Source organism: Protopterus annectens, chromosome 1.part0 (assembly GCF_019279795.1).
Source record: "Protopterus annectens isolate FY-2018-M chromosome 1.part0, PAN1.0, whole genome shotgun sequence".
In the NCBI taxonomy this organism is placed as follows: Eukaryota; Metazoa; Chordata; order Ceratodontiformes; family Protopteridae; genus Protopterus; species Protopterus annectens.
The window spans coordinates 12,925,603-12,951,122 of NC_056725.1; the positions used below are offsets into that span (position 1 = coordinate 12,925,603).

Sequence of the window (25,520 nt, forward strand, 5' to 3'; positions counted from 1 at the left end):
GGGGGGGACTGTAGGTTCTGGTACTTCCAGTTGCAATAAATCACATTTCTTCAGAGATATGGAATGTCATTATGTTCCCAGTGAAAGAACTGACTCATCCTGGAAACACTTTTAGAAATAGATAATCCTCTCACTCTTTCTTCAGAATCAGAAACTTGAGGAGAGAGAAAAAAAATACAGTTGTGTCCTCAAAATGTTGAACCTCTTCAGAAAATGAAAAATCCCTTTTTCTCTTGCCAAAAAAAACAGAACTACAAACATAAACAGCCTGAACTAAAGCCTGAGTGAAGACCAAAAAATCATTCATGTCAAAGCTACCAGTTAGGAAAAGACATATGATTAAATCTTTGCTTTTTTAAGAGGAATTTCTGAAGAAGCAGACCTACTTTTTCCAGGCAAAACCTTCCTACAGACAGGCATTCCAGTCTTCCTAGGCCAAGAGATATTCCCTGCTCTTTCCTCAAAGAGCCAACAAAAATGGTTCTCCCTTTGCACACCAAGGAGACTCCCAACAGCCACAGAGGTTATGTCTGACCCCTGGTCCTTGGGTGGCTGTAGGGAACAGAACCAGGGGAAGTCAAGGAAAAAGATGAATGGTCTAAGATCCTGAAATGGCCAAAGAAGGCCTCCCATCTGCAGATGAGGCAGTTTTTTATAGCCTGCTGTGGTGTCAAAGGCTGTTTATTAATCTTTTTGGGGACAGGTAAAATGAATAACCAAGGAAATTGTAAGTTCTTTCATGGTAAACCTGAAAGATGACCATTTCCTGACAATGCGTAAATGCCCAGCACAATGTAAAACAGACAAGTAGTTAAAAAGAAAAAAAAAAGTAAAGTAATTTTTTCCACAAAACAAAAAAAAAAACAATTCTAAAAAGCACTTTAAACACTTACCCCAGCCCCCAAAACCTTTTCCCCACAAAAATAGTAATGATCTTGCTTAAAAGTTGCTAAAAGTCACACAACAGTCTATAAAAACTTTTTTCCAAACATAAAATAAACTTTAAAGGAAAAAGTTTACTTTCAATGACGAAATTAAGAAGGGGAACCCCCCCCCCCCCCATGGTAACTTGTCTGCTCAGCAATGGAAATCATTAGCCAATTCAGAATGGTCCAAAGCCCACAAGGGGAAGGCTGCAAGAAAGCTCTTGATGGCTTGGCACCCAAACCACTCTTTCTTCAGCTCATTTAGAGCCAACAGTTGGGCAGCATGGATGATTCCCCTTGAAACTGGGAGCTGGCTGGCTGTTAGATTCTTAAGCAGGATCTAACCCACATAGCTAAGGCTACTGCAGCAGTAATCAAGGTGAACACTAAAGATGTAAATATTAAACAGTAGGGCCATCATGCATCTTTATGGTACACTGTTCATATTCTTCATATTTCTAGTTTATAACTAATCTATCCTATTATACAAAAATGTCACATGCACACTATCCTACAGGAGATACCTGTACTACACTTTAAACTACTTCAAGGATTTTCCCAGTGCCTTTAAGGCTCCTGACCCATTCTACCATCTGACACCAAATATAACAAAATGTTACTTTTACAAAGGTACTAGAATGTTATGTAGTAAAGTTAAAAGTAGTACTCCTCAGGTGACAAAGATGCACAAAAAAATTACATTATGCTTTTCATTACACATGTAGTACATCTGATCTCCAAATAGCCACCCACTGTTACAAAGACAAGTGTCATTTCTGTGTTTGTGTGTGCACCACATCTTATACTGATTGTTGTGCTGCAATTAAGTCTTCCAAGATTTACGGATACAAAAAAAATACCATAAAACACAACACAACCATACCTTATCTGATCCGTGCAAGAAATCATTCAAAGCTTCAGGATCACTGAAAAAAAGTGAGAAAGATCATCAAACTCATGATCACTGAAGGAAAAGAGTACTGATTAAAACTGCAATATCCAAGTAATCTGAAGATTATCTGATTTTGTCTTCTACAAACTAACACAGAGAATGAATGGTGTTCAAATCTGGAACAATGGGTCATTATCTTCACATGCCTGTGATACAAAACAAAGAAACCTTATGGTCTTACAGGCTTGAAAATGCTTAGTGTTATCATGAAGTGAAGATTAATATTTCAGAGCAGGAAGAATATTCTAAACCTAAAGTCATTTGCTCGGCAGTATTACATAGTATGCAAACTTCACATCCATTAGTAAGCCAATCACAAACATTACGTGTTCCCAAAGCAGTAGCAAGACAATCTGGCACCTTCCCTCATACCCGTCTACAAGCAAAGAAAAAGCTGACTGCTTAATGACAACTTAGCAGCTTGACAGTTTACAAGCTATCACTAAGCAAACTAAACTGAGCACTCAAAAGGTGGCAAACTAGTCCTGTTTGAGGGTGGAGGGGAACAAAACTGACATTAAACTGTAGCAACTGCAATGGCTTAATGACAGCTTGAAAGGATTTTTCCCCTTTTTTAAATAACTGTTTTGGAATCCCTGCAGGTTGAAGGTAGGTGTACATGCCCCATTCGCCTCTTCCTTGTTTTGGTCTACAGACACCAAATACCACCACTTAGATTAAGCAAGTCAGCACAGATTCAGTCTTCTAGTGAAAATATTAACTACAGATTTCATACTCTTTTAGCTTTTTAACATTTTTATTAAATATTACATTTTAAGAAATGACAAGATGCGGATATAGTAAAAGGAAAAACAAGCATGAAGTACAGTTGTGTACACTTACCATAAATGTAGATGTTCGAGTGAATTCACTGTTGCAGACAAATAATATTTGGGTAATCCTGCTGGCAGGTTGCCCTCATTCGGCCTGAATTCCAAAGTCTTGGGTCCTGCGTCGGTTGCTGTCTTCTCTTCCATGACGTCAGGTCGTCAGGGGTATAAAACATGCAGCCGACTCCATTTTCTTTAGTTTTTCTTGCCCCTGATGTCATAGTGAAGGAAAGATATACTTCAGAATGACAGGGGGATGGCGGGAGGGTAACCTGGACTGCAACAGTGAATACATTCAAACATCTACATTTATGGTAAGTGTACACAACTATACTATGTTCTTCGTGTTTCACTGTTGCAGTCACTACATTTGGGTAGAGTCCCAAAGCTATGGCTGGGAGGCTGGAGCTAAACAGCATTAGGTGCGGCTATAAGGCCCTGCAGTACTGCAGTGGCAAAGCCTGCCCTGGACTTAAGAGTAGAGAGGCAAATGGTAATGCTTTGTAAAGGTGTGAACAGAACTCCAAGTAGCAGCCTCTAGAATCTCTTTGGTTGGTAATCCTCTGAGAAAGGCTGCTGAAGTAGCTGCAGCTCTGGTGGAATGAGACCTAAATGCCCTTGGGCACAGGTTTACCATGGTGTAAGTATCAGAAACGGATGCAGTGGCTTATCCACTTTGAAACTGTCTGCTTTTGAAATAGCCTTTCCTTCTGATCCTGCAGCACATGACACTAGTAATTGCTCAGTTTTTCTTAGAGCTGTAGTCCTGCTCAAGTAGAACCTTAGCTTAGTACGTCCAAGGAATGCAGAATTCTCTCCCCTTTGTTCAGTGGATTTGGATAAAAAGTTGGCAGATGAATTGTTTGGTTAAGAGCCACACTGGAAACCAGCTTAGGTTTAAAAGTAGGATTTGTCCTCAGAGACACCCTGTCCGGGTAAAATACGATAAAAGGCTCTACAGCCATGAGGGCCTGTAGCTCTGAAACTCTTCTTGCTGAAGTAATTGCTAGTAGCAAAGCTGTCTTCCATGATAAGAACTTTATATCAGCGGTAGCAGCTGGTTCAAATGGAGGCAGGGTGAGCTTTTCCAACACATAATTGAGGTCCCATGCAGGTAATAGTGATCTTCTAGGGGGCCTTAAATTTTTGGCTCCTCTAAGGTACTGCTTTAGTAATGGATGAGAAAAAACTGGTGGCTTTGTGTTGTAATGAGCCAAAATGGCAGAGGCATGGATTTTGATTGATGAGAAAAATAGGCCTTTGTCAAGCATCTCAGTTAAGTATTGTAATATCTGAGGAATATTTGGTTCTGCTGTATCAGTTCCTTGTGCTTGATTCCAAGCACAGAATCTCTTCCATTTGTCAGCATAAGATTTTCTAGTATTAGGCCTTCTGGCTTCCAAAATGACATCCATCACAGCTTTACTGAGAGGTGTTGTTTGTATGATTACATGATTAGCCATGCTGCCAGGTTTAGAGTCTGTAGTTGATTGTGCAGGATCTGATTGTTTTGCTGGGACAGTAGCTGTGGTCTTTGAGGTAAGGTCCAAGCTGGGTATGGAGACAAGTTCCTTAGGATTGGGTACCAGTATTGGCGGGGCCAGTGCAGGGCAATTAATATCATCTTTGGCTTCTCTTGTCTGACTTTTAGGAGGACCTCGGATAGAAGAGGAAGAAAGGCGTAAACTGATAGGTTTTTCCAACTGAAGGATAGGGCGTCCACTTTCCATGCTTGTCTGTGATAAGTCCTTGTGCAGAATCTTTTCAATTGATAATTTTGAGGAGAGGCAAATAGATCTATGTCTGGGCTCCTCCATTTCTCTATTAACATGCTGAAGACTTGTGGATTTAGTTTCCACTTGTGAGGATCCATAAGGTTTCTGCTTAAATAGTCTGCCAGAATGTTTTGTTTTCCTGGCAGGAATTGAGCTTAAAGATGTATTTGGTAGGTCAAAGCTGAGTCCCACAGTGCCATGGCTAATCGGCAAAGGGGGTATGAGTGTGCTTGTGTGCTTGCTTGTTTATATACCACATGACTGTGGTGTTGTCCGCCTTTATCAGTAGTTGTCCTGGATGAAGCAAGTCCTTGAATGCTGTTAGGGCATTTTGAACGGCTAGCATATCTTTCTGGTTGATATGTAGATGCATTTGTTTTGGTCCCCATATGCCCTGAATGCATCTTCCTGCCATGTAGGCCCCCCAGGCATAATCTGATGCGTCTGTTGTTAAAGTTTGACTGGCAGGGGGTAGAGTGAAGGGCCGTCCCATGTTCTGGTGACAGGCCTTTGCCCACCATAGAAACTCCTGTTGCAGGCAAGGAATGAGAGGAATCATTGTTTCCAGACTGTGTGAATACTGACTCCATAAACTTGTTAGGTACCATTGAAGTTTCCTCATATGCAGTCTTGCATATGGAATTAGTAGGATGCAGGATGCCATAAAGCCCAGAGCCTGCAGAATTTGTCTTGCAGAAGACTGGGTTTTTGTTGCCATCAGCTTGAAGTAAGTAGTCAGTTGCCTTTGTTTGTCTGGCGTAAAGGAAGCCATCTGGGCAGCTGAATTCAAGCTTGCACCCAGGAATGTTATCTTTTGAGAGGGTACCAGTTGTGATTTCTTTTCGTTTATTGTGTACCCTAGGCATGTTACAAGCCATTTCACAAACACCAGGTGTCGAAGAAGAGTGTTCTTGTTCTCTGCTTGAATGAGACAGTCATCCAAGTAAGGATATATTTGTATACTTCTGTGTCTGCAAAATGCAATTACTGGTGCCAGGCACTTTGTAAAGATCCTGGGCGCAGTAGATAAGCCAAAGGGCAGTGCAGAGAATTGGGACTGTCTTATTGGGACATGCATGTATGCCTCTTTTAGGTCTAATGTCACCAGCCAAGCATTCTTGCCCAGCATGGGCAGAAGCTGCTGCAAAGTCAGCATTTTGAATTTTGGAATGTCCAGGTATGTGTTCAAAATTGATAAATCCAGTATTGGCCACCAGGCTTTGTCCTTTCTGGGTATCAAGAACAGTTGAGTAAAAACCTTGTCCTTTTTCCTGTTCTGGTACTGGTTGAATGGCCCCCATATCCATGATGGACGTAACCTGTTTCTGTGCCTCTGCACATTGATTTTTGGGCAGATCTGGCCAACCATTTGCCATGGAAATGGAATCTGTATCCCCGTGATACTATGTTTAGTACCCACTTGTCCTGTGTAATTAACTGCCAATTTTGAGCAAAAAGTGCTAGTTTTCCCCCTAAGGGTGCCGTCAAAAGATAAGTGCTTGGTGTAGGCAGAGGGAAGTGACTGGGACTGTTTTCTGTAGATTTTCGCTTTATCTCCCCCTGATTTGGAGGTAGATGCGCCCCATTGCTTTGACCTGTACGAATCTTGCGCCTGGTATCTGGAACCCTTTGGGCATCTGGATTTGCCCCTTTGAGCTCTGTCTGACACAGGAAAGGACCAATTTTTTTGTAGGCCAGCATCTACTGAAACTTGGTGGCTGCACTTGTAAGAAGTCTAACAGTTTGCATAGACTTAGCTTTGTCTTCCATTTTCTTTAAAACCTCTTCTGCCTTAACACCAAACAGAGAATCATGCTGTAAAGGTGCATCTAGCAATTTAGCTTCAACATGATCAGGCAAATTTTGTTCCTTTAACCAGGCATGCCTCCTAATCGCAGATCCAGTAGCAGCGGCCCTACAGGAGGTCTCTAAGGAATCAAAACCACATTGCAAAGTATGCTTTCCAACTTGCTCAGCTGTATGCAATAATTCCTGCAATTCTTTATTTTCTGCACATTCTGAAATCAACATCATTTTCTGTTTCAGCAATCCCATAACATGTTGTTTATGAAGTTGACAGTATAAGGCCCTGACTGCCAAGGTTGCAGATGTATACACCTTTTTTCCCAATCTGTCTAGTGCCCTTGAATCTCTGTCAGAGGGGGTAAGATTTTTTTGCTGTGGAGGCCTTAACTCCCTTTGGACCCTGTGAAATAGTTTCAGGATCAGCAGCAGGGTTTCTAAATAAAAATTTATGTGAGTCAAGGACCCTGTAATATCTGTCAGGCTTACTGGGAGCCTGAGATAAGGAGTCAGGGGTCAAGCTTGACTCCGAAAACACATCATCCACAATGTCTAAAACGGGGAATGGCTAAAAGCTTGTGCTGAGGGAGAACGAGGACATCCCTGAGCCTCTTTTTTTGATTCTGAAAAGTCTTGACTCACCCAGGGAAAATGCTCCTTCAAAGTATGCAAGGTTTCTCCAAATGAATAATCCTCTGTAGGAGATGCAGATGGAGATGGAATAAACTCCTCAGCATCAGAATCCTCATAGGGAGGTATAGATAATTCCTGATCAGAAGAGGAATCAGAAGAAACAGAAACCTGATCTGAAGATTCATTATCAGTGTCTTGCCTGGGCTTCTTATCTGGAGGGGGATGGGTACCCCTGATCAAGGTAATGTGGTCTTCAGCCATTTTGATCATCTGTTTTTTAGGCATAGAGGCCTGTGCACGTGGCTCATGCGTCAGTTTTTTAGTTTTAGAAATTGTCTTTGGTTTTGCAGCTGTCATCGGTTTGATATATAAATGTTGAGGTCTGAATACACACTCAAAAGCCAGTGCCTGCTCAGCGTCTCCGGACCCATCCGAGGGAGATACATCCGTCGGTCCAATACCTTCAGTGTCTTGCAGCATGCCGGACTCCACATGGGTGTCGGTAGAGGCCTGCAACTCGAAGCTAGTGGGTATCAGGGGCTGCAAAATCACCTTACTGAGTACCAGCGACTGGCTTAGGAGAAGCTTCGTTGTCGTTTTTGGATCTTGACTGCCATTCTCTGTCCTTTTCTTTGCCTTTTTTATGTACTCTGGTAGTCGGATTGCTATCAGACAACATTTCTGGGTAGTTAAATCTGCTTCCAAAATACTTTGATGCAAAAATATACAGACATTTAATAGTGCGTTGGTTAAATCTAGCACAAAACTGACAGCCAGGCACGTTGTGATCAGGGCCTAGGCAAGGAATACAGTATAAATGAAAATCCTTATGAGGTATTTGCTTCCCACAAGTAATACAATTAGTACTGAAAAAAAGAAAGAAAAAAGTTTCCCCAACGGGGTACTTAGCTTTAGTGAAGACTTCAGTTCTGAAACTCAAACTCAAATATTTCAGTAGTCGGCCAACCAGCACCTGCGAAATACTTCTGCTTCGGGCACCGCGCGGCAAGAAAGACTAAAGAAAATGGTGTCAGCTGCATGTTTTATACCCCTGACAACCTGACGTCATGGAAGAGAAGACAGCACCCGACGCAGGACCCAAGACTTTGGAATTCAGGCCGAATGAGGGCAACCTACCAGCAGATTACCCAAATGTAATGACTAACCGTGAAACACGAAGAACATTTTTTATTTTCATACAGTATACAAGTTTTCTTCTTGGAAATTTTTATAAATTGTGCAGTTTGTCTTCTCCTGTAAATTTCAGTCCTTCTGACACTTCTGCATATATTGTAGCCACAAATTCCATTTACTTCAATGTAATGTAAGTTGTTTTATCTGTTTTACAATATTCAGTACTTCAGTCAGTTGATTTAGATTTTGGATTTCCATTATGTAGTATTTTTTTTGGCAGCCAGCAGCACTAAACCTAAGGCCCTACCATGTCTGGGCAACTAAGATCCCATTCTCCAGCTAAAAAGAATACCTTTATAGGTTCATAGGTAGGTACTAGGCTAGTGGCCCAAGGGTGTACGTAAGCCTAGCCAGCAAGGTTCCATAGCTTACGCCACTCAAGAAAGTTATTTTCCTGTGCCACAGTCCATCAGAGACACAGAAGTGATCCCCGGGGTGTATTTCCTATTTCCCATCCACTCACCAAGATTTTTCTTGAAGAGTGCTAATGAAGAACTTTGCTTGACATAGATGGGTAGCTTGTTCCAGAGTATAGGAAGTCACTGGGACAGGAATCTATCCCTCCAGCATACCCTGTTTATTGTGGTGACAAGGTTTAGGTCTCTAGAACATGTAGCTCGGAGGGATTTGGATTTCTTTAGGTGTAGCATGTCCAACAGCTCTGGGTTTGACATAGCTTTACATGTTAGGCAGAGATCACCTCGGAGTAGGCGATATGCTACGGAGTAAAGCTGGAGTTGTTTGAGGCAGTCAGTGTAGGGCATTTGTTTGAGGCCAGTAATCCTCTTTGTGAGGTACTTCTGTGGCCTTTCCAGCTGCTGCAGATGTCTTGTGAGGTACATTCCAAAGGGGCGTTGTACTCTATAATGGGTATAATGAGTGACGAGTAGAGGGGAACAATGACCTCTTTTTTCCTGGATGAGAACCCTTTTATGATGAGGTGTGCCACGTAGAAGGACTTCCTGACTACTGTGATGATGTGACTATCATAGGTTCATAGGTTCATAGATTAGTACTAGACTAACAATCCTTGTGAGCCATTTTAAGCCTAGCCAATTATCCCTTGTGAGACTCAAACCCTGCATCTTGTGTTTGTAAGGCAAACACCTTAACCATTAGGCCACCCTCCCAACCCCCCTCAAAGGAGAGACTACTGTCCACCTGTGTCCCAAGGTCTCTTATCACGCATTCGGTGTTAAGTAGATTGCTGCCTATGTGGTAGTTCATGGGTACAGAGTTTTTATCAAAGGGGATAACACTGCACTTTTTGGCATTGAGCTTGAGGCCAAGGCTCTGACACCAGGCAGCTGTCTCAGTGAGGCCCTTCTGTAGGATGTCCACATCATTTGGGGACTTGACTATGACTCCTAGTTTGCAGTCATCTGCGAACTTCGTTAGCCAGAGGCCTTCTGTGTTAGCCTGTACTTCAGAGAAGCAGATACCAAACAGGAGAGGTCCCAGGACAGAACCCTGTGATACTCCACTTGTCACTGCTTTGAGGTCAGATTTGGGATCTGCAACTTTTACAGTGTGGCTTCTGTCAGTGAGCCAGCTGGCAACCCATCTTGTGACGTAGGGATTTATACCTAGTTTAGTGAGTTTAGCTATAATTCCAGAGTGGGGGATGGTGTCAAAAGCCTTGGCGAAGTCAAGATAGGCTGTGTGAACTACCTTACCCTCATCTACGGCTTTGGTGACTACCTCAAAGAAGTCCATCAGGTTCAGGAGGCATGATCTGCCTTTCACAAACTCTAACTGGGTGGGATCCAGAGTTTGGAGGTTACCAATGTCTTTGTTTGTAAGTTCCATGATGATACGTCCCATGACTTTGCAGACCAGGCTCGTCAGGCTAATAGGTCGATAGTTCCCGGGATCAGTGGTGGCTCCCCCTTTGTGGAGTGGGATAACTGCTGCTGTGCATCATTCAGTGGGCACAAAGCCTGATGTGAGGCAATTATTGAACTTGGTGCTTACGTGGGGAGCCAGTTTGTTCTGAAGTTCATGTAAAACGCAGCCTGGGATGTTGTCTGTTCCCATGGATGCTGTGTTTTTGGCTTTAGAGAGTGCAGTTTTTACCTGCGTAGTTGTGATTAGAGGCACTCTGCATTCTTCTTGTATATATATATATATATATATATGGGCCCTTTAGGGGGTGAGAGGGGGGGTAAAGTTAGCACTGAACCTATCTGCCAGGATGTTGGCAATATCAGTTGGTTCTGTAATTTTCGTGCCTTTGTGCTGTAACTCATTGCAGATCTTAGTTTCATTCAATTTGCTCCCTCAACATTTCTGTCAAAGTACTCTGTAGAAAATTTTTTAAACTGTGCTAACTCATTACATTCGCAAAAACATGTTCCCAGTTGCGTCTCTTTCGCATCACACCTCCATCATTTACTAACCAAAGGAGAAACAAAATTTCTTGAAAGTCTGCTTGAGGTATAAAAATACCCATGAGCTCTTCCTGGCCATTGGAGTGAACAGAGTCCTCAGAATCTTCATCTGAAGGGATAGGGTCAGAAGGTTCAACCCGGGGCCTCTTATAAGAAGGAGGCTGGGATCCTCTCTCAGGATGGGCCTGGGAACCTCTAATCATGGAAATTAGGTCTGCGGCCATAGTCATGATTTGTGTTTCAGGAGTAGGCTGAGGTAATGCTTTAGCAGTAAGGTGCTTGGTCTTGCTAGCTGCCTTAGCACGTGTGTAGGCCTTAATAGATATGGCCATAGGAGGCCTAGCAGCTCCACGTGCAGGAGTGACCTTATCCACAGCAATGGTCTCGGGCATTTCCTCGGTTTCAGTATCCGGAGGAAAATCAATAACTGGCGTCGGTGTGGTCTCCGGTATTGGAGGAATCGGTAATGCGGTGTCTTCGGTTCGGAGCGGTGAAATAACCGTCTCAGGGGGAACCGGGGCACTCGGGGTAGGTTTTTGCGTGGAGTCGGTGGAAGACGCGGGCCGAGGATGTCGGTCCCGGTCTTTTAGTTTCTTAGGAGTCTGCGATGTCGGTAGTTCCGACGGCATTGTATAAGCAAATTTATCGCCGAAAAAATCTTCAGCGAACTCCGCCCCGCGCCTGAGTGTGCGCTTATTGAAGCGAGCACAGGCGACACAGGCCGAGACGTCGTGGTCTGGGCCAAGGCAAGGAAGACAGTAAGAGCGGAAATCCTTATGAGGTATTTGTTTACCACAAGACAGACAATTGTTAACTTTTTCAGTAATTTCTGACATCGGCTGAGGCAAGAAAAGGTCCCCAACGGGGTACTTGGCTTTTTTGATGACTTCGGATTCGAAGAATACAGGAGCTGACCGACTGGCACTTGCGAACTGCTTCTGCTTCGGGCACCGCGCGGCAAGAAAGACTGAAGAAAATGGCATCGGCTGATGCTTATATACTCCAGCCGCTCTGACGTCGGAGAGAAATGCAACATCAGCCGACGTCAGACCCAGACTTTGGAATCTGGCCGACCGAGGGCTGCCTGAGGCAGGACAACCCATATGTTATGACTGCAGTTGCATTCTTGAAGGACATCTACTAAACCTTCTAGACTTGTTGCAATCTTGGGAGTCACACAGCTGTTTTCTCAATGTTCCTTTACATACTGCCTTTCTATTCACCCCTCCCACACTTTCTAACCTCCTCTGACTGACTCTCATAGTTGTACATTACTTTACATGCCTTACAAAGTATTCCTTTTTTAACAGAAACATATATTCTACACTCAACAAAAACACTGATAGAGCTGGTCTTTCATTTAACAATTCCTTATCCCTTTCCCTATGCTTCTATCAATCTTTGGAAGGGAAGGCAAAGTACAGTCGTGTACACTTACCATAAATGTAGATGTTTGAGTGTATTCACTGTTGCAGTCATTACATTTGGGTTTTGTCTGCCTGCAGGTAGCCCTCAGCCGGCCTGAATATCAAATTCTTGGATTCCTGCATCGGATGCTCTCTCTTCTTCTATGACGTCAGGTCATCAGGGGTACAAAACATGCAGCAGACACCATTACATCGTTTTTTTTCTTGCCCCAGATGTCAGGTGCCCCCCTAATGGGAAGCAATTAAACATAAAAGCACAAAGATATACCTCCAACAAAAAAGCAAATACACCATAGTAAAAAAGTAGAGGTACAGCCAAAAGAAGTTAGGGGGCTGGAGGGAGGGTAACCAGGACTACAACAGTGAATCACTCGAACATTTACATTTATGGTAAGTGTACATAACTGTACTATGTTCTTCATGTTTCACTGTTGCAATCATTACATTTGGGTAGATTCCCAAAGCTATGATTGGGAGGAGGAGTTTAGACAGCATTAGGGCCAGCTATAAGGGCTTGCAAGACTGCAGTGACAAAGCCAGCTCTGGATTTAGAGAAAATTGGCAAATGATCATGCTTGGTGAAAGTATGCACAGAATTCCAGGTAGCAGCTTCTATGATGTCCCTGGTAGGAAAGCCTCAGAGAAAGGCTGTAGAGGTAGATGCAGCCCTGGTGGAATGAGGTCTGATCCCCTGGGGGATAGGTTTTCCATGGTGCTTACAGCAGAAATGAATGCAATGGCTTATCCACTTAGAAATGGTTTGCTTTGAAATAACCTTCCTCTCTGCCCCTGCAGCAAATGCTACCAGCAGTTGTTCAGATTTCCTTTGAGGTTTAGTCCTATCCAAGTAGAATCTAAGTTGTCTGTGCACATCCAAGGAATGCAGTATCTGTTCCCCTTTGTTCTGTAGATTGGGAAAGAAGGTTGGCAAATGAATGGACTGATTAAGAGCCACACTGGATACCACCTTGGGCATGAAGGATGGATTGGTTCTGAGTGACACCCTGTCCGGATGAAAGATGATGACCACCACTGCCATAAGGGCCTGTAATTCAGACACCCTTCTAGCTGAAGTGATTGCTAAAAGGAACGCTGTTTCCAAGAAAGAAATTTTAAGTCCGCAGTAGCAGCTGGCTCGAAAGGAGGTAGAGTAAGATTCTCCAAGACAAAGTTAAGGTCCCAGGCTGGGGGTGGAGCTCTCCTGGGTGGTCTCAAATTTTTGGCTCCTCTGAGGAACTGCTTAAGCAGTGGATGCCAGAAGAGGGGAGGTTCTGTGCTATAATGAGCTGAAATGGCTGAAGCGTGGATTTTAATGGAGGAAAAAGACAGGCCCTTGTGAAGCATCTCCGTTAAGTATTGACTTTTACTCCTTCCTTTCATTCAGATTAAAGTGAATTTTGTGTTGATATAAGAATGTTTGCTAGAAATGTAACACTAAAATCCATTTTTGGTGACAGTACAGTCTAGCAAGTACCCTACAAGAAACCAAGTTTGTTTACTCCAGTCAACCATCAGACAATGGAAATGTTTATACGTCTGTGTGAAGCAGAAGTCACCAAGTTAAGAGAAAAAGAAAAGAGAGGAAAATGCTTCACAAATATGTCTAAAGGTGAAGTAGAAGCCTTAAAGAAATTACAAGAGAAAAAAGACTTGGTGTTTAAACCTGCAGACAAAGGAGGAGCCATAGTAGTAATGAAAGCAAATTGGTATAAAAGAAAAATGTTATCCATGCTAAGTGACCAGCAGACATTGTATAATAAAGTCAATTCAAGAACAGATGGTGGCAAAGATAAGTGATGAATTGTATGAACTATTAATGGAGAGAAGAATTAGTGAAGAGTTATTTAACTTTCTAATGGTTGATCATCCCATAATACCATACATTAGTGGACAACCAAAGGTGCACAAAGATGTGATGGACCCACATTTACAGCAGATAGTAGCCGGGAGAGGATGGGTTACAGAACCCATCTCCATGTACGTGGAATGTGAACTAAAACCGCATTTATCTAAACTGGAAAGTATTATTAAAGATACAGGAGAGTTCTTAAGACAACTTTCAGTTGATATGAAAAAAAGTAGAGCCAGGTACACCACTTATTCTGGTAACTATGGATGTGAACAATCTTTTTACAGTTATACCGCATGAGTATGGAATAGAGGCGGTTAGACATCTAGCTGGAGAGATTGGATTTAATGCTGACCTTTTTTGCACCTTATTAGACATTATATTGCACAATAACATCTTTGTATTTGAAGAGAATTACTATTTACAAAAGTGGGATGTAGCTATGGGCACTCCATGTGCAAATACCTATTCTAATATGGTATTAGCAAAGTGGGAACGTCAGAAAATATTGAATGAGAACAATCCTTGGTTGAGACATCTCCTATATTATGGGAGATTTGTGGACGATATTTTTTTAGCATCGAAAGGACAAGAAGAAATAATAGCGTTTGTTGACTATTTACATTTGTCTACAGAATTCCTAAGGTTTACCATAAAATACTCTAGGACAGAAACTGATTTTCTTGATGTGAAATTGAAATATACACCATCCCAATGCTTGATTACTGAACTACACCAGAAAGAGACAGAGGAACCATTGCTTACATCGTGACAGTATGCACCCCAGGCATATATATGAGAATATTATGAACACTCATGTAACACAAATATCAAGACTATGTAGAGGAATCTACTTATAGGAAAGAATGTGCCTCATTAGCAAGACGTTTACAACAACGGGGCTATAAAGGAAAAGACCTTTGTAATAATGAAGATATTGCTAGCATAAGAGATAATAAGGGATGTCCCTATTATCGGATTACTACAACTGGAACTACTTTACCATACAACAGGAAAGGAACTATGACAAATGAGCTTAGGTGTACTCTGACATATAGCACAGACAATGCCCAGATATGTGAAGTGGTGAAGAAATATTGGCCAGTCCGTATGGAAGACACTAAAATACGGAACATAGTGGGAGATCAGCCAAAATTTACATTCAAAAATAGGAAGAATTTAAAACGTTTATTATGTAATAGAGGAGGACCGACTAGTACTATACCTCCCTATGCCATGGGCACTAAGAAATGTGGATGATGCAAAGCTTGTAAATATATTAACACTGAACCTAATTTCATCCATCCTGTATCAGGCCAACATTTTAAATTTAAAGTCTCAGCCACATGCACCTCACAACAGCTGGTCTACATTGCAACCTGTAAGGACTGTACAGTGTTTTATATTGGAAAACGAACCGACTTTTTAAAGAACGTATTCTAAGGCACCAAAGGGATATTATTCATCGGGATCAGCAAAATAGTTTAGCAAATCATGTCATAACCCATCCCACACATCATTTTCTTTTTCAGGTTATTGAATTAATATCAGTAACTAACAGGGGAGGTGATATTAAAAATTTGACTGAGAATAAAGAAATGAAATGGATATTGAACTTAAAGGCACACAAGTCACCTGGGGTAAATGCTGTAGTCCCTTTAAAACCAATCCTAAGAAACAGGCGTGTCTCAGCTAAACCAAAGTAACTCAATACAAGGAACATGATTAGCTCACAAAAAGGTGTGTGTAGATGGAAGTATCTGAATGGCTAGTAGTTATTTTATATATTGAAACTAAAACTGAAATTTCATCGAATTGAAGAAGGCTAACAGCCGAAAGTGCTTTTCGTGTGTGTTTTACTAAATAAGCTCACCCAAGCGAGCTTTTTAGTTTGGGATTTATTTTAAAGCTTTTAAAGAAAACTATTATTCAGAACTTATTATTATGAACTGAGAGCATGTCAGCATAGCTGATAAGAACCCTGTGGAAGTAAGCGTTTTAAATTGCAAAATAAAAAAAAATTGTGGTTTTAATGAAACTTGGACTAATGAAAAAGGGCTTCAGTTTACAGTTTGAAAGTATTTGCTAACTTGGCATCAATCCTGAAGTTTTTAAGGGAACTACTAACCCAAGACTACAACTTAAGAGTGAAAGTAAGTTAGCACAGCTGATGAGAACTCTATGAAGTAAGTGCTGTCTTAATTGCTAAATACACTTGCTGTTTCACTATATTTCTGAAAGACCTTGGAATTTATAATTTGTTTCAAGAAATACGTACATACGCCTAACACGCTGTTATTTGTGGAGATTATTACAATACAGCGTTTCAGCTTGGTAGTGCATAAATTCTTTTCTCATTTCTTGTTCTTGTTTGATGCATCTTTAGTACTTGGGATTTTTTAATTAAGCTGTCTTTATCTTTGCATTTTTTCGGAATCCTGGTAGTCTGATGGCTAAGCGACAACATTTTTCTGGATAATTAAACCGAGAACCGAAATATTTAGAGGCAAAAATATACCGACGACGGATATTGCATTGATTAAATAAAGCACAAAACCGAAAGTAAAGTACGTCGTGGTCAGGGCCTAGGCAAGGAATACAGTACGAATGAAAATCTTTATGAGGTATTTGCTTTCCACAAGTAATGCAATTATTAACTTTTACTGACATCAGTAAGGAGCAAGAAAAAGTTTCCCCAACGGGGTACTTAGCTTTAGCTGAAGACTTTGGTTCTGAAACTCGAAAACGAAAATTTCAGGAGTCGGCCGACTGACGCTTGCAAACTGCTTCTGCTTCGGGCACCACACGGCAAGAAAGACTGATGTAATGGCGTCAGCTGCATGTTTTATACTCCTGACATCATGGAAAAAGGGACAGCAACCGACGCAGGACCCAAGACTTTGTTAATCAGGCCGACAGAGCAACTTACAAGCAGATTACCCAAATGTAATGACTGCAACAGTGAAACACAAAGAAAATTCATTAATCTGTAGTCCTAACTTCTTAACCTCATCCCATTCTATCCTCTTTCTCGCTCTAGTTATTTTATCCCCAAACCTTGGTTCCTTTGCTAATTTTCTCCAGTAAATTCCCCTTCTCTCCCTCTCTTGCTCTCTCTTGCACACACACCTACTTTCTATACCTCTACTTGCATATTTATCCCTGTTGTTAAAATCTCCTTTCTTTACTCCATTGTTGGCTTATTTCTTAAAATACTTTCGGCAATTTTATGAATATAATATTCTGTATGGTTGTTAATTCCCTTTAAAAGACCTGCATCTAAAACCCTACTCTCTCCTTACTTCTCTAAATCCCCTTGCTTTATCATCATTCCTTTCCACTCTTTCTTTCTTGAATTCCATCCATCATTATCTGCCAGCCATCAGTCCAATCGGCCTATTCTTTCCTACACAGAGGTGTGAGGCATGACCAGCACCTCATGACACACACCCCCACCCCCATGAGGCAATAGTCTGTCACACAGATGTCATCCACGTGGACATTGGGGTTTCCCTTCCAGGAAGCTACTAACCCCTCGCAGCAGCTCTAAGTGATACTTAAGCTGCCAGACATTTAGGGAATAGCACAACGCCTTCTGATGTAGACCAATGCAACAGGAGCAGTTCACCCTGGCTCTCACACTACAGATTTCACCACCCAGAGCTTCCACTAGGTGTCATCCAAGTGGTGCGGCAAGCTACTTACCTCCCTGCAGGATGGGCAAGTCATGTGCTGCTCCATTTGCTTCCCATTCTGCTCACTCCTTTACACACAGATGTAATTTAGGTGAATGAATTATGCAATCATCGCATAAAAAAGGCCAACAGCTGATTGGAAATCAGCTGTTAGCATATTTCCAACTGCTGTTCTATGCAAGATTGCAAACAATGGGTTTGGGGAATTGGGATTGCGGGGGATTTGTCACCTTGTACAAAAAAAATCTTTGCGTTTTTTTCTCATACTTATGCATTTCAAACTTCATCTACTCAACTCCAAAATATGTCTCTCCTGCCCACTAGCTGGCTGCTGTGCACCTTGCCCAGTACTTGTCCTACACCTGTGATCCAGTACATACCTGTACTAAATTACTAGACCTCATCCAACTGGAAGCCTCAACATATTTGTCCGAGCTGGAACCTTATTTATCACCTCCCTGAGAAGCCAGCCCACTACAAGACAGTGAAACCTGTGACCCAGTACATCCCTGTACTAAAATACTAGACCTCATCCAACTGGAAGCCTCAACATATTTGTCCGAGCTGGAACCTTATTTATCACCTCCCTGAGAAGCCAGCCCACTACAAGACAGTGAAAGTATGTGTTACAACCGATCCTAGAACTCTGAGCTTATCCTAATGTTTAATGTCACTGCTAGGCTAGACAAGTTTCCCTAGCAGGACTGCCAGCAGCTAGTCTATCAAACCAGTAATTATCTAATCTGTTAAACATTGCCTTAAAACCAACCTCTCCTCTCCCTTCTCGGGTAGTAATATACCCCATATCGCCATTGCCAGACTCCCTGCAAGTGCATCTTCAAAGCTGTTTAGTGACCACACACTAACTGGCGCCTCTCCTCTATCTGCAATTCTATTCCTACACTCATCTGCTGTACCATACCTCTATTTTCCACTCTCTTAGTCATTGCTTCTCCTTAACTCACTCTTTCTCACTCTCATACTGTCTCCTACACTTTTGCTCTATTACTACCCTTTCTAACCTCCAGCTAGTCTCACAATCCTTCTCCCAACCCTTCTCATTTGTGACTTACCTGTTGAACTCACCCACTTAACAGATTGTTCTCCTTGAAACTCTACTCTTTTGTCTCTACTGACTTGTTCTTACCTCTATTGTACCCTTTGTATCTCACCTATCCTTTTGTAGCCACTATTGTCTGTATTCCTTACATTATATCTGACTGTACTCTAGCTGCTTTCTCCATCTCTCACTCACTCTTGTTACTTAACTTCTATTCTCCTCCGCCAACATTTACCCTCTTAAATCTCTCTCTGTTTATCTTGTGAGTCTTGCCTCTTACCTGTTTTTGAAGGTTACACCCCTCCCCTTGTAGTCTCATAGGTTATAAATACACCCCATACTTGGAGAGCCCATTCTTTCTCTCCTGCCCACTAGCTGGCTGCTGTGCACCTTGCCCAGTGCTTGTCCTACAGTGAGTTTGCTTTATGTACTGCATTTATGTTTTTATGTTTTGTACATGACTGTTTATCTCTGAATGTGTAGCTATTGCCTGTGATATATTGCAGACTGCTGCTAAATGGCTTTGTATTGAATCTTCAGCCCTTACTGCATCCATTCGCTAATTGTTAGCGTTTTACACGTGGGCTTACCAGGCGACACCTCTCTCTGCTATTTAGAAACAGCGGTACTGCTTACAGGTTAACTAAACACAGCTGTAGTTTACCAGGCTTAGATTCCTTAATGCCTGACTATACTATCTGCTTAGATATATTACCTGTTGTTTATCTAATTACTGCTTTTATGTTTTAATGTTATATACAAGACTGTTTACTTTGAATGTGTAGCTACTGTCTTTCATATATTGCCGACTGCTGCTTAACGGCTTTGAACTGTGTCTTCCGCCCTTGTTGCATCCACTAGCTAATTATTAGCGTTCTACACGTGGGTTCACGTGGCGACTCCTCTCCCAGCTACTTAGAAACACTGGTACTGTGTACATGTTTCTTTAATCACAGCTGTAGTTAACCAGGCTTAGATTCCTAAGGGCTGACTATACTATCTGCTTAGAAATATTACCTGTTGTTCTCTTATTTGTAACTGCTGCAAAACACCCACTCGCTACTTGTTAGCGTGCTATACTCAGGCTCTTATCTAGCGACTCCACTCTCTGCTGCCTAGATTGAATTTTACTGTTGTTCTCCTATTTGTAACTACTGCAAAACACCCACTCGCTACTTGTTAGCATGCTACACTCAGGCTCTTATCTAGCGACTCCACTCTCTGCTGCTTAGATTGAATTTTACTGCATACAGACTCTATTCACCTAGCTGTAATTTTACTAATCTTTAATCCCTAAATGCTTAACTGTCCAGGTGCTTAGACATACCTCATGTTTTTTAATTTATTTTTACATGTAGCTAAACAGTTTTTTCTCGGGTCCGTGCCCCTGCTGTTATCACTCGCTAATTATTGGCGTTCTGCACGTGGCCGTCCTAGCGACTCCTCCTCTGCTCGCCGCTCACCTAGCGACTCTATCTCTGCTTGCCTAGAACTCCTTTCACAATACGGACATTTCTTATTTATTACACCTACAGAATGCTTCACTAGTGTTCATCACCATATACCTGGCTGATCATAGGCTACAGCACCTTATCTGCCTTCTATCTAATCCTAACTGCTCCTAACAATTGTTTACTGTGTCCCTCTCCCTTGTTGTACCCCCCCGCACCTGGTTAGCGTTTTTTCACATGGGGACTTACCTAGTGATTCCATCCCTGCTCGCCTAGGCATAACTCTACTGGCCTTAGTTTTATTTTGCCTATATAAGTAATATGTTTGGCTCGATTATTGAATTTGAGTTCTTCAAGACTGTAGTTAATACATTTTTACTTAAATAATACTGCTGAGGTTTACAATTGTATAGATGCTGCATATGATGTTCTTTCCATCCTAGCTACATAATTGTATTTTTCTATACAGTTAGTTTGTTGTTCTAATTCTATTCTAATTTTCATTGCTGAATATAATTGAATAGATACTGAATGTAGCTATTCACATACTTGCTTACTGATTGCCTTTGTATATGGTTGCTTCCTGACTGCATTTGAATATTGTCCTCTGAATCCTTAGGTACCTGCATTGTTGTACTCTCTTGATCTTACTATATACACCAAGGGTTTCTATTGATTATTGTGGCTAACTCATATAACTGTGTATAATCTATGTGTAACACTTTCCTCCTTATTACTAAACTGCTACCTCACTACCCTTTCTTTTTCTTCATTTACCAGCCTGTGACCCAGTACATCCCTGTACTAAATTACTAGACCTCATTCAACTGGAAGCCTCAACATATTTGTCCGAGCTGGAACCTTATTTATCACCTCCCTGAGAAGCCAGCCCACTACAAGACAGTGAAAGTATGTGTTACAACCGATCCTAGAACTCCGAGCTTATCCTAATGTTTAATGTCACTGCTAGGCTAGACAAGTTTCCCTAGCAGGACTGTCAGCAGCTAGTCTATCAAACCAGTAATTATCTAATCTGTTAAACATTGCCCTAAAACCAACTTCTCTCTCCCTTCTCGGGTAGTAATATACCCCATATCGCCATTGCCAAACTCCCTGCAAGTGTATCTTCAAAGCTGTTTAGTGACCACACACTAACTGGCGCCTCTCCTCTATCTGCAATTCTATTCCTACACTCATCTGCTGTACCATACCTCTATTTTCCACTCTCTTAGTCATTGCTTCTCCTTAACTCACTCTTTCTCACTCTCATACTGTCTCCTACACTTTTGCTCTATTACTACCCTTTCTAACCTCCAGCTAGTCTCACAATCCTTCTCCCAACCCTTCTCATTTGTGACTTACCTGTTGAACTCACCCACTTAACAGATTGTTTTCCTTGAAACTCTACTCTTTTGTCTGAACCCGCTCCATTCGCCCTGCGGGCTCACTCCGCTCCCCTACCCTACCCCCAATTCCCATCCACCCCCAGTGGTCCTACATTTATCCCTCCAATAGACACACCCACACCATATATTACACCAATCATATACCTCACTTCACTTCCACACCCATTCACACCTTATCACTCTTCCACCAATACTTCACCTATCCCCTACCTATCTAATTAGTCCCTCCCACAAGAACTCCTCCTAACATACCCCTCTATACCTCCCTCCAACCTTAAACACTTACCTCTAACACTAGTTCGCATCCCACCTAATCATGCCCTACCTACTACAAATACCATTACTTATCACACTCCTAACAACTCTATCTACTACTTACCTCCTGTCTTCCTATGAAAAACCTCTTACCTACACCCTCCATATTCCATCCAAACACACTTTAACACCTATAATACCAAACCAACCTACCTTTCTAACTAGTACTTCTCAACCTACCTACCTAAGTGCTAAATTTCATAGAATAGTTCACATTAAATATAATAAACTAAAAACAAAACTAACAATTCACTTTTACTGTAAACCTCTCAGACCAAAATACTTTATATTTCTCCACACATTAAAAGATGGGGACATTCATCCTAATCCCGGCCCAACAACTATCCCTACCACCATAAATAACTCCCAAACCAAATATAACACTGGACCTCTCATCAACCCACCCAATTCTCTCACTATTGCTCATCTTAACATACGTAGGATTTGCAATAAAATACCACATGTTCATGCCCTCCTTGATGTCCACCAATTTGATATCCTCTGCTTATCAGAAACATGGCTAAAACCCACAACAAAAGATAGTGTAATCACACCTCCAGGCTACAGTATTTTTTAGTGTTGACCGCACATTGAAAAAAGGTGGAAATATAGCAATTCTCTACAAAGCACACTTACAACTTAGTACAATTAATCGTAACCTACCTCTAGACTTCAACAGTGAAATACTTATCTCAAAACTCCAGCTTAACAGACATAAAACTATAAATATTATATGCATCTATCTCCCCCCAGGTAACAACATTGGTATACTTGAAAAAATACTCAATGGACTGTCTTCAACTCCCACAAGAAACCATAGTCCTAGGAGACGTTAACACTGATTGGAATTCGTGTATCAATACAAACACTTCCAGCCACATTACCCTTTATGGTTTCTCACAAACTATTAATTCACCCACCAGAATCAACAAACTAAATAAAAAAGAAAGCACCTTAGATTGGATACTAACTAATAGCTCTCACCAAACGTATACCGCAGGAACCCTCCCAGATGACCTTAGTGACCATCTGCTAACATATATAATCAGACATAAAACTAACCCAACCTTCCCTATCACTATTAAAACAGTTCGCAGCAAAAAGCATTTTAACCCTGAACAATTCCAAACAGACCTTAAACAATTTAATTGGTCACCTCTAAAATCCCTCCCAATTAACAAAGCAGTTGAATACTTTAACTCTACATTCCTAACAATCCTGGACCACCATGCTTCTATGCGCCATATTAGAATGAAAGCTAAACCTCCTCCTTGGCTCTCAAACAAAACTAGGCAACTAATCATACAAAGAAACAAATCCTGGGCCAAATGGCAAACTACTAAGAACTCCACGGACCATCTAACCTTTTGACAAGAAAGAAATACCACAAAAAAAGCCATCATACTAGACAAAAAAAATTACTACCTTCACTTACAACAGTCCTCCCTCAAGGAACCTCAAAAATTTTGGTCTACTATTAATAAACTTACTCATCCAGGAGAAACTATTACTCACAACCCCTTAGGCAGTAATCCTGACAATTTAACTGATATAGCAAATGCCTTCAACTCTTTCTTTACCAATACTTTCCAAACTCTTGCCAGCCACCTATCCCCCGATATCACTAATCTACAAACTCCCACCTCCAAGGATCCCCCAGTATTCAAGTTAGAACCAGTACCCTTTCTTACATTCGCTCCCTTCTCCAAAAACTAAAACCAACTACCCCCTCAGCTGACAAACTCCCATCAGAATTCCTGCAAATAGAATCTAAAGCCATAGCTTATCCCATCTCATTACTGATAAATAGAACCCTAAATGAAGGTATAATCCCATCCATCTGGAAAATTTCTCACATTATCCCATTACACAAAGTAGGAAACTTTAATGAAATGTCCAACTTTCGTCCCATAGCACTGCTCTCCCCTATTGCAAAAATAATGGAAAAAATGTGTCCATAAACAGCTTATGAACCACCTTCTCCTTCACAACCTACTGGCAAACTGTCAACACGGATTTAGACCTCTTCACAGCACCTCTACTGCCTTGCTTTCCTTTACAAACTATATCAACAAAAACCGCAATAATAATATCCTCTCCTCTGCAGTCTTCGTAGACTTATCAAAAGCTTTTGACATGGTTAACCACCATATCCTTCTACACATCCTAAAGTCCCACTCACTAAATCCACTATCCATGAACTGGTTCACATCCTACCTAGAAAACAGACAGCAGGCTGTACTCTGGAAAAACACTATCTAATCACCTACCTATCTCATTAGGTGTCCCGCAAGGCTCCATACTAGGCCCTCTCTTGTTTTCCATTTACATCAATGATCTCCACTTAGCCATTCCACTCTCCACATGTATTCAATATGCAGATGATTCTACTATTGTCTGCTCAGCCTCCTCTCTAGACGAACTACAATCCTAAACACAAAAAGCTTTCAATACAGTAGAAAACTGGTTCTCCAACCGCTGCCTCTTACTAAACGCTAAAAAAACTAAACTTTTACTCTTCACACCTACCCAAAGGACTGCCCCTTTACACTTCACTCTCACATCTGATAATGGCACCCTTATTTCCCCTGATCTGACCACTAAACTCTTAGGAGTCACAATTGACAATAACCTCAGCTTTGACCCATACATAGATACCACAGTAAAAATAGTCAACAGAAAATTAGGATCCCTCTATAGAATAAAACCATATCTAACATCATCAGCTAAATCCACTATAGCTAGAACTCATTTACTCTCAACCCTTCTTTATGCATCTCCCATCTACACTAACCTCTCCAAAAAGAACCTCAACAAACTAGCTATATCCTATAATAACATAGCCAGATTTGCTACTAGCTCCCCTTATAGAACTCATCACTGTCAATCTAAAAACACTAGGCTGGCTTGAACTTCCAAATCTGATACAATTTCATCAACTCTCAATAACTCACAAGGCCCTTAATCAGCCCAACAATACTCCCATACTCTCTAGCTTTATTACACCATATAGTAATCTCAAAAATTTACGATCCTCAAACAAAATCCTTATGAATATAACTAAATCTAAAAACTTAGCAGGTGATTCCTTGTTCTCCAACTCTGTTGGAAAAGTATGGAATCAATTACCACCGGATCTTAAATCCCAGACCTCTCTCCCACTTTTTAAAATACATCTAAAACACTACTTCAATACCCACTGGTTATGCTCCTGTTGTAACCCTGACTAACAAGTTCTTGTCTCTGACCTTCTACCTTCTCTAAATACTAAACTCCTTAAAACACCTTAATAGCCTTTTCTCTCATATAAATTATATAACTGTACTATCAAACTAAGACCTACTAAGATTTGTAAAAAAAAAAAAAAAAAAAAAAAAAAATTATTTTTTTTTTTATTCTTCTATATTTTTACATAGAATTTATAATATAACACTCAGTTATAATTATAGCTGTTTAAACGGTTTTTGATGTCTTTATTATTGCTGTATATGACTGTCTCAATGCTTTTTTTTTTTTTTACATTGTATGTTATTTCCTGGAGCTTTTCTCCCCGGGCCTCTACTGAAAATGGACATATATCCAGTTAGACTAGCCCGGTCAACAAAGTAAAATAAAAATAAATAAATAAAATGTCCTTGTCAAACCCCTACTCAAGCTCCCCACAACCCTCAACATACAGCTAAGTACTCCACTACTGTGGATACTTATTAAACTCTACAATCAATACTGTTGGACTTTACTTTTTGTAAATATGTAAATATATTTTTCAGTCTGTAAAAATATTGACATGTATAAATCATGTGTTTGCATTTCT

At 41.1% G+C, this 25,520-nt stretch overlaps 1 protein-coding gene across 1 annotated transcript in view; it reads right to left on the bottom strand.

The window, feature by feature from the left end:
- The window catches only part of BICRA (BRD4 interacting chromatin remodeling complex associated protein), a 2,119,634-nt gene that overhangs the window by 1,302,261 nt on the left and 791,853 nt on the right, over positions 1-25,520 (bottom strand). The window contains exon 4 of the mRNA XM_044070712.1: positions 1,810-1,852. Within this exon, the coding sequence (XP_043926647.1) occupies positions 1,810-1,852 (43 nt within the window). The remainder of the gene's footprint in view (positions 1-1,809; positions 1,853-25,520) is intronic.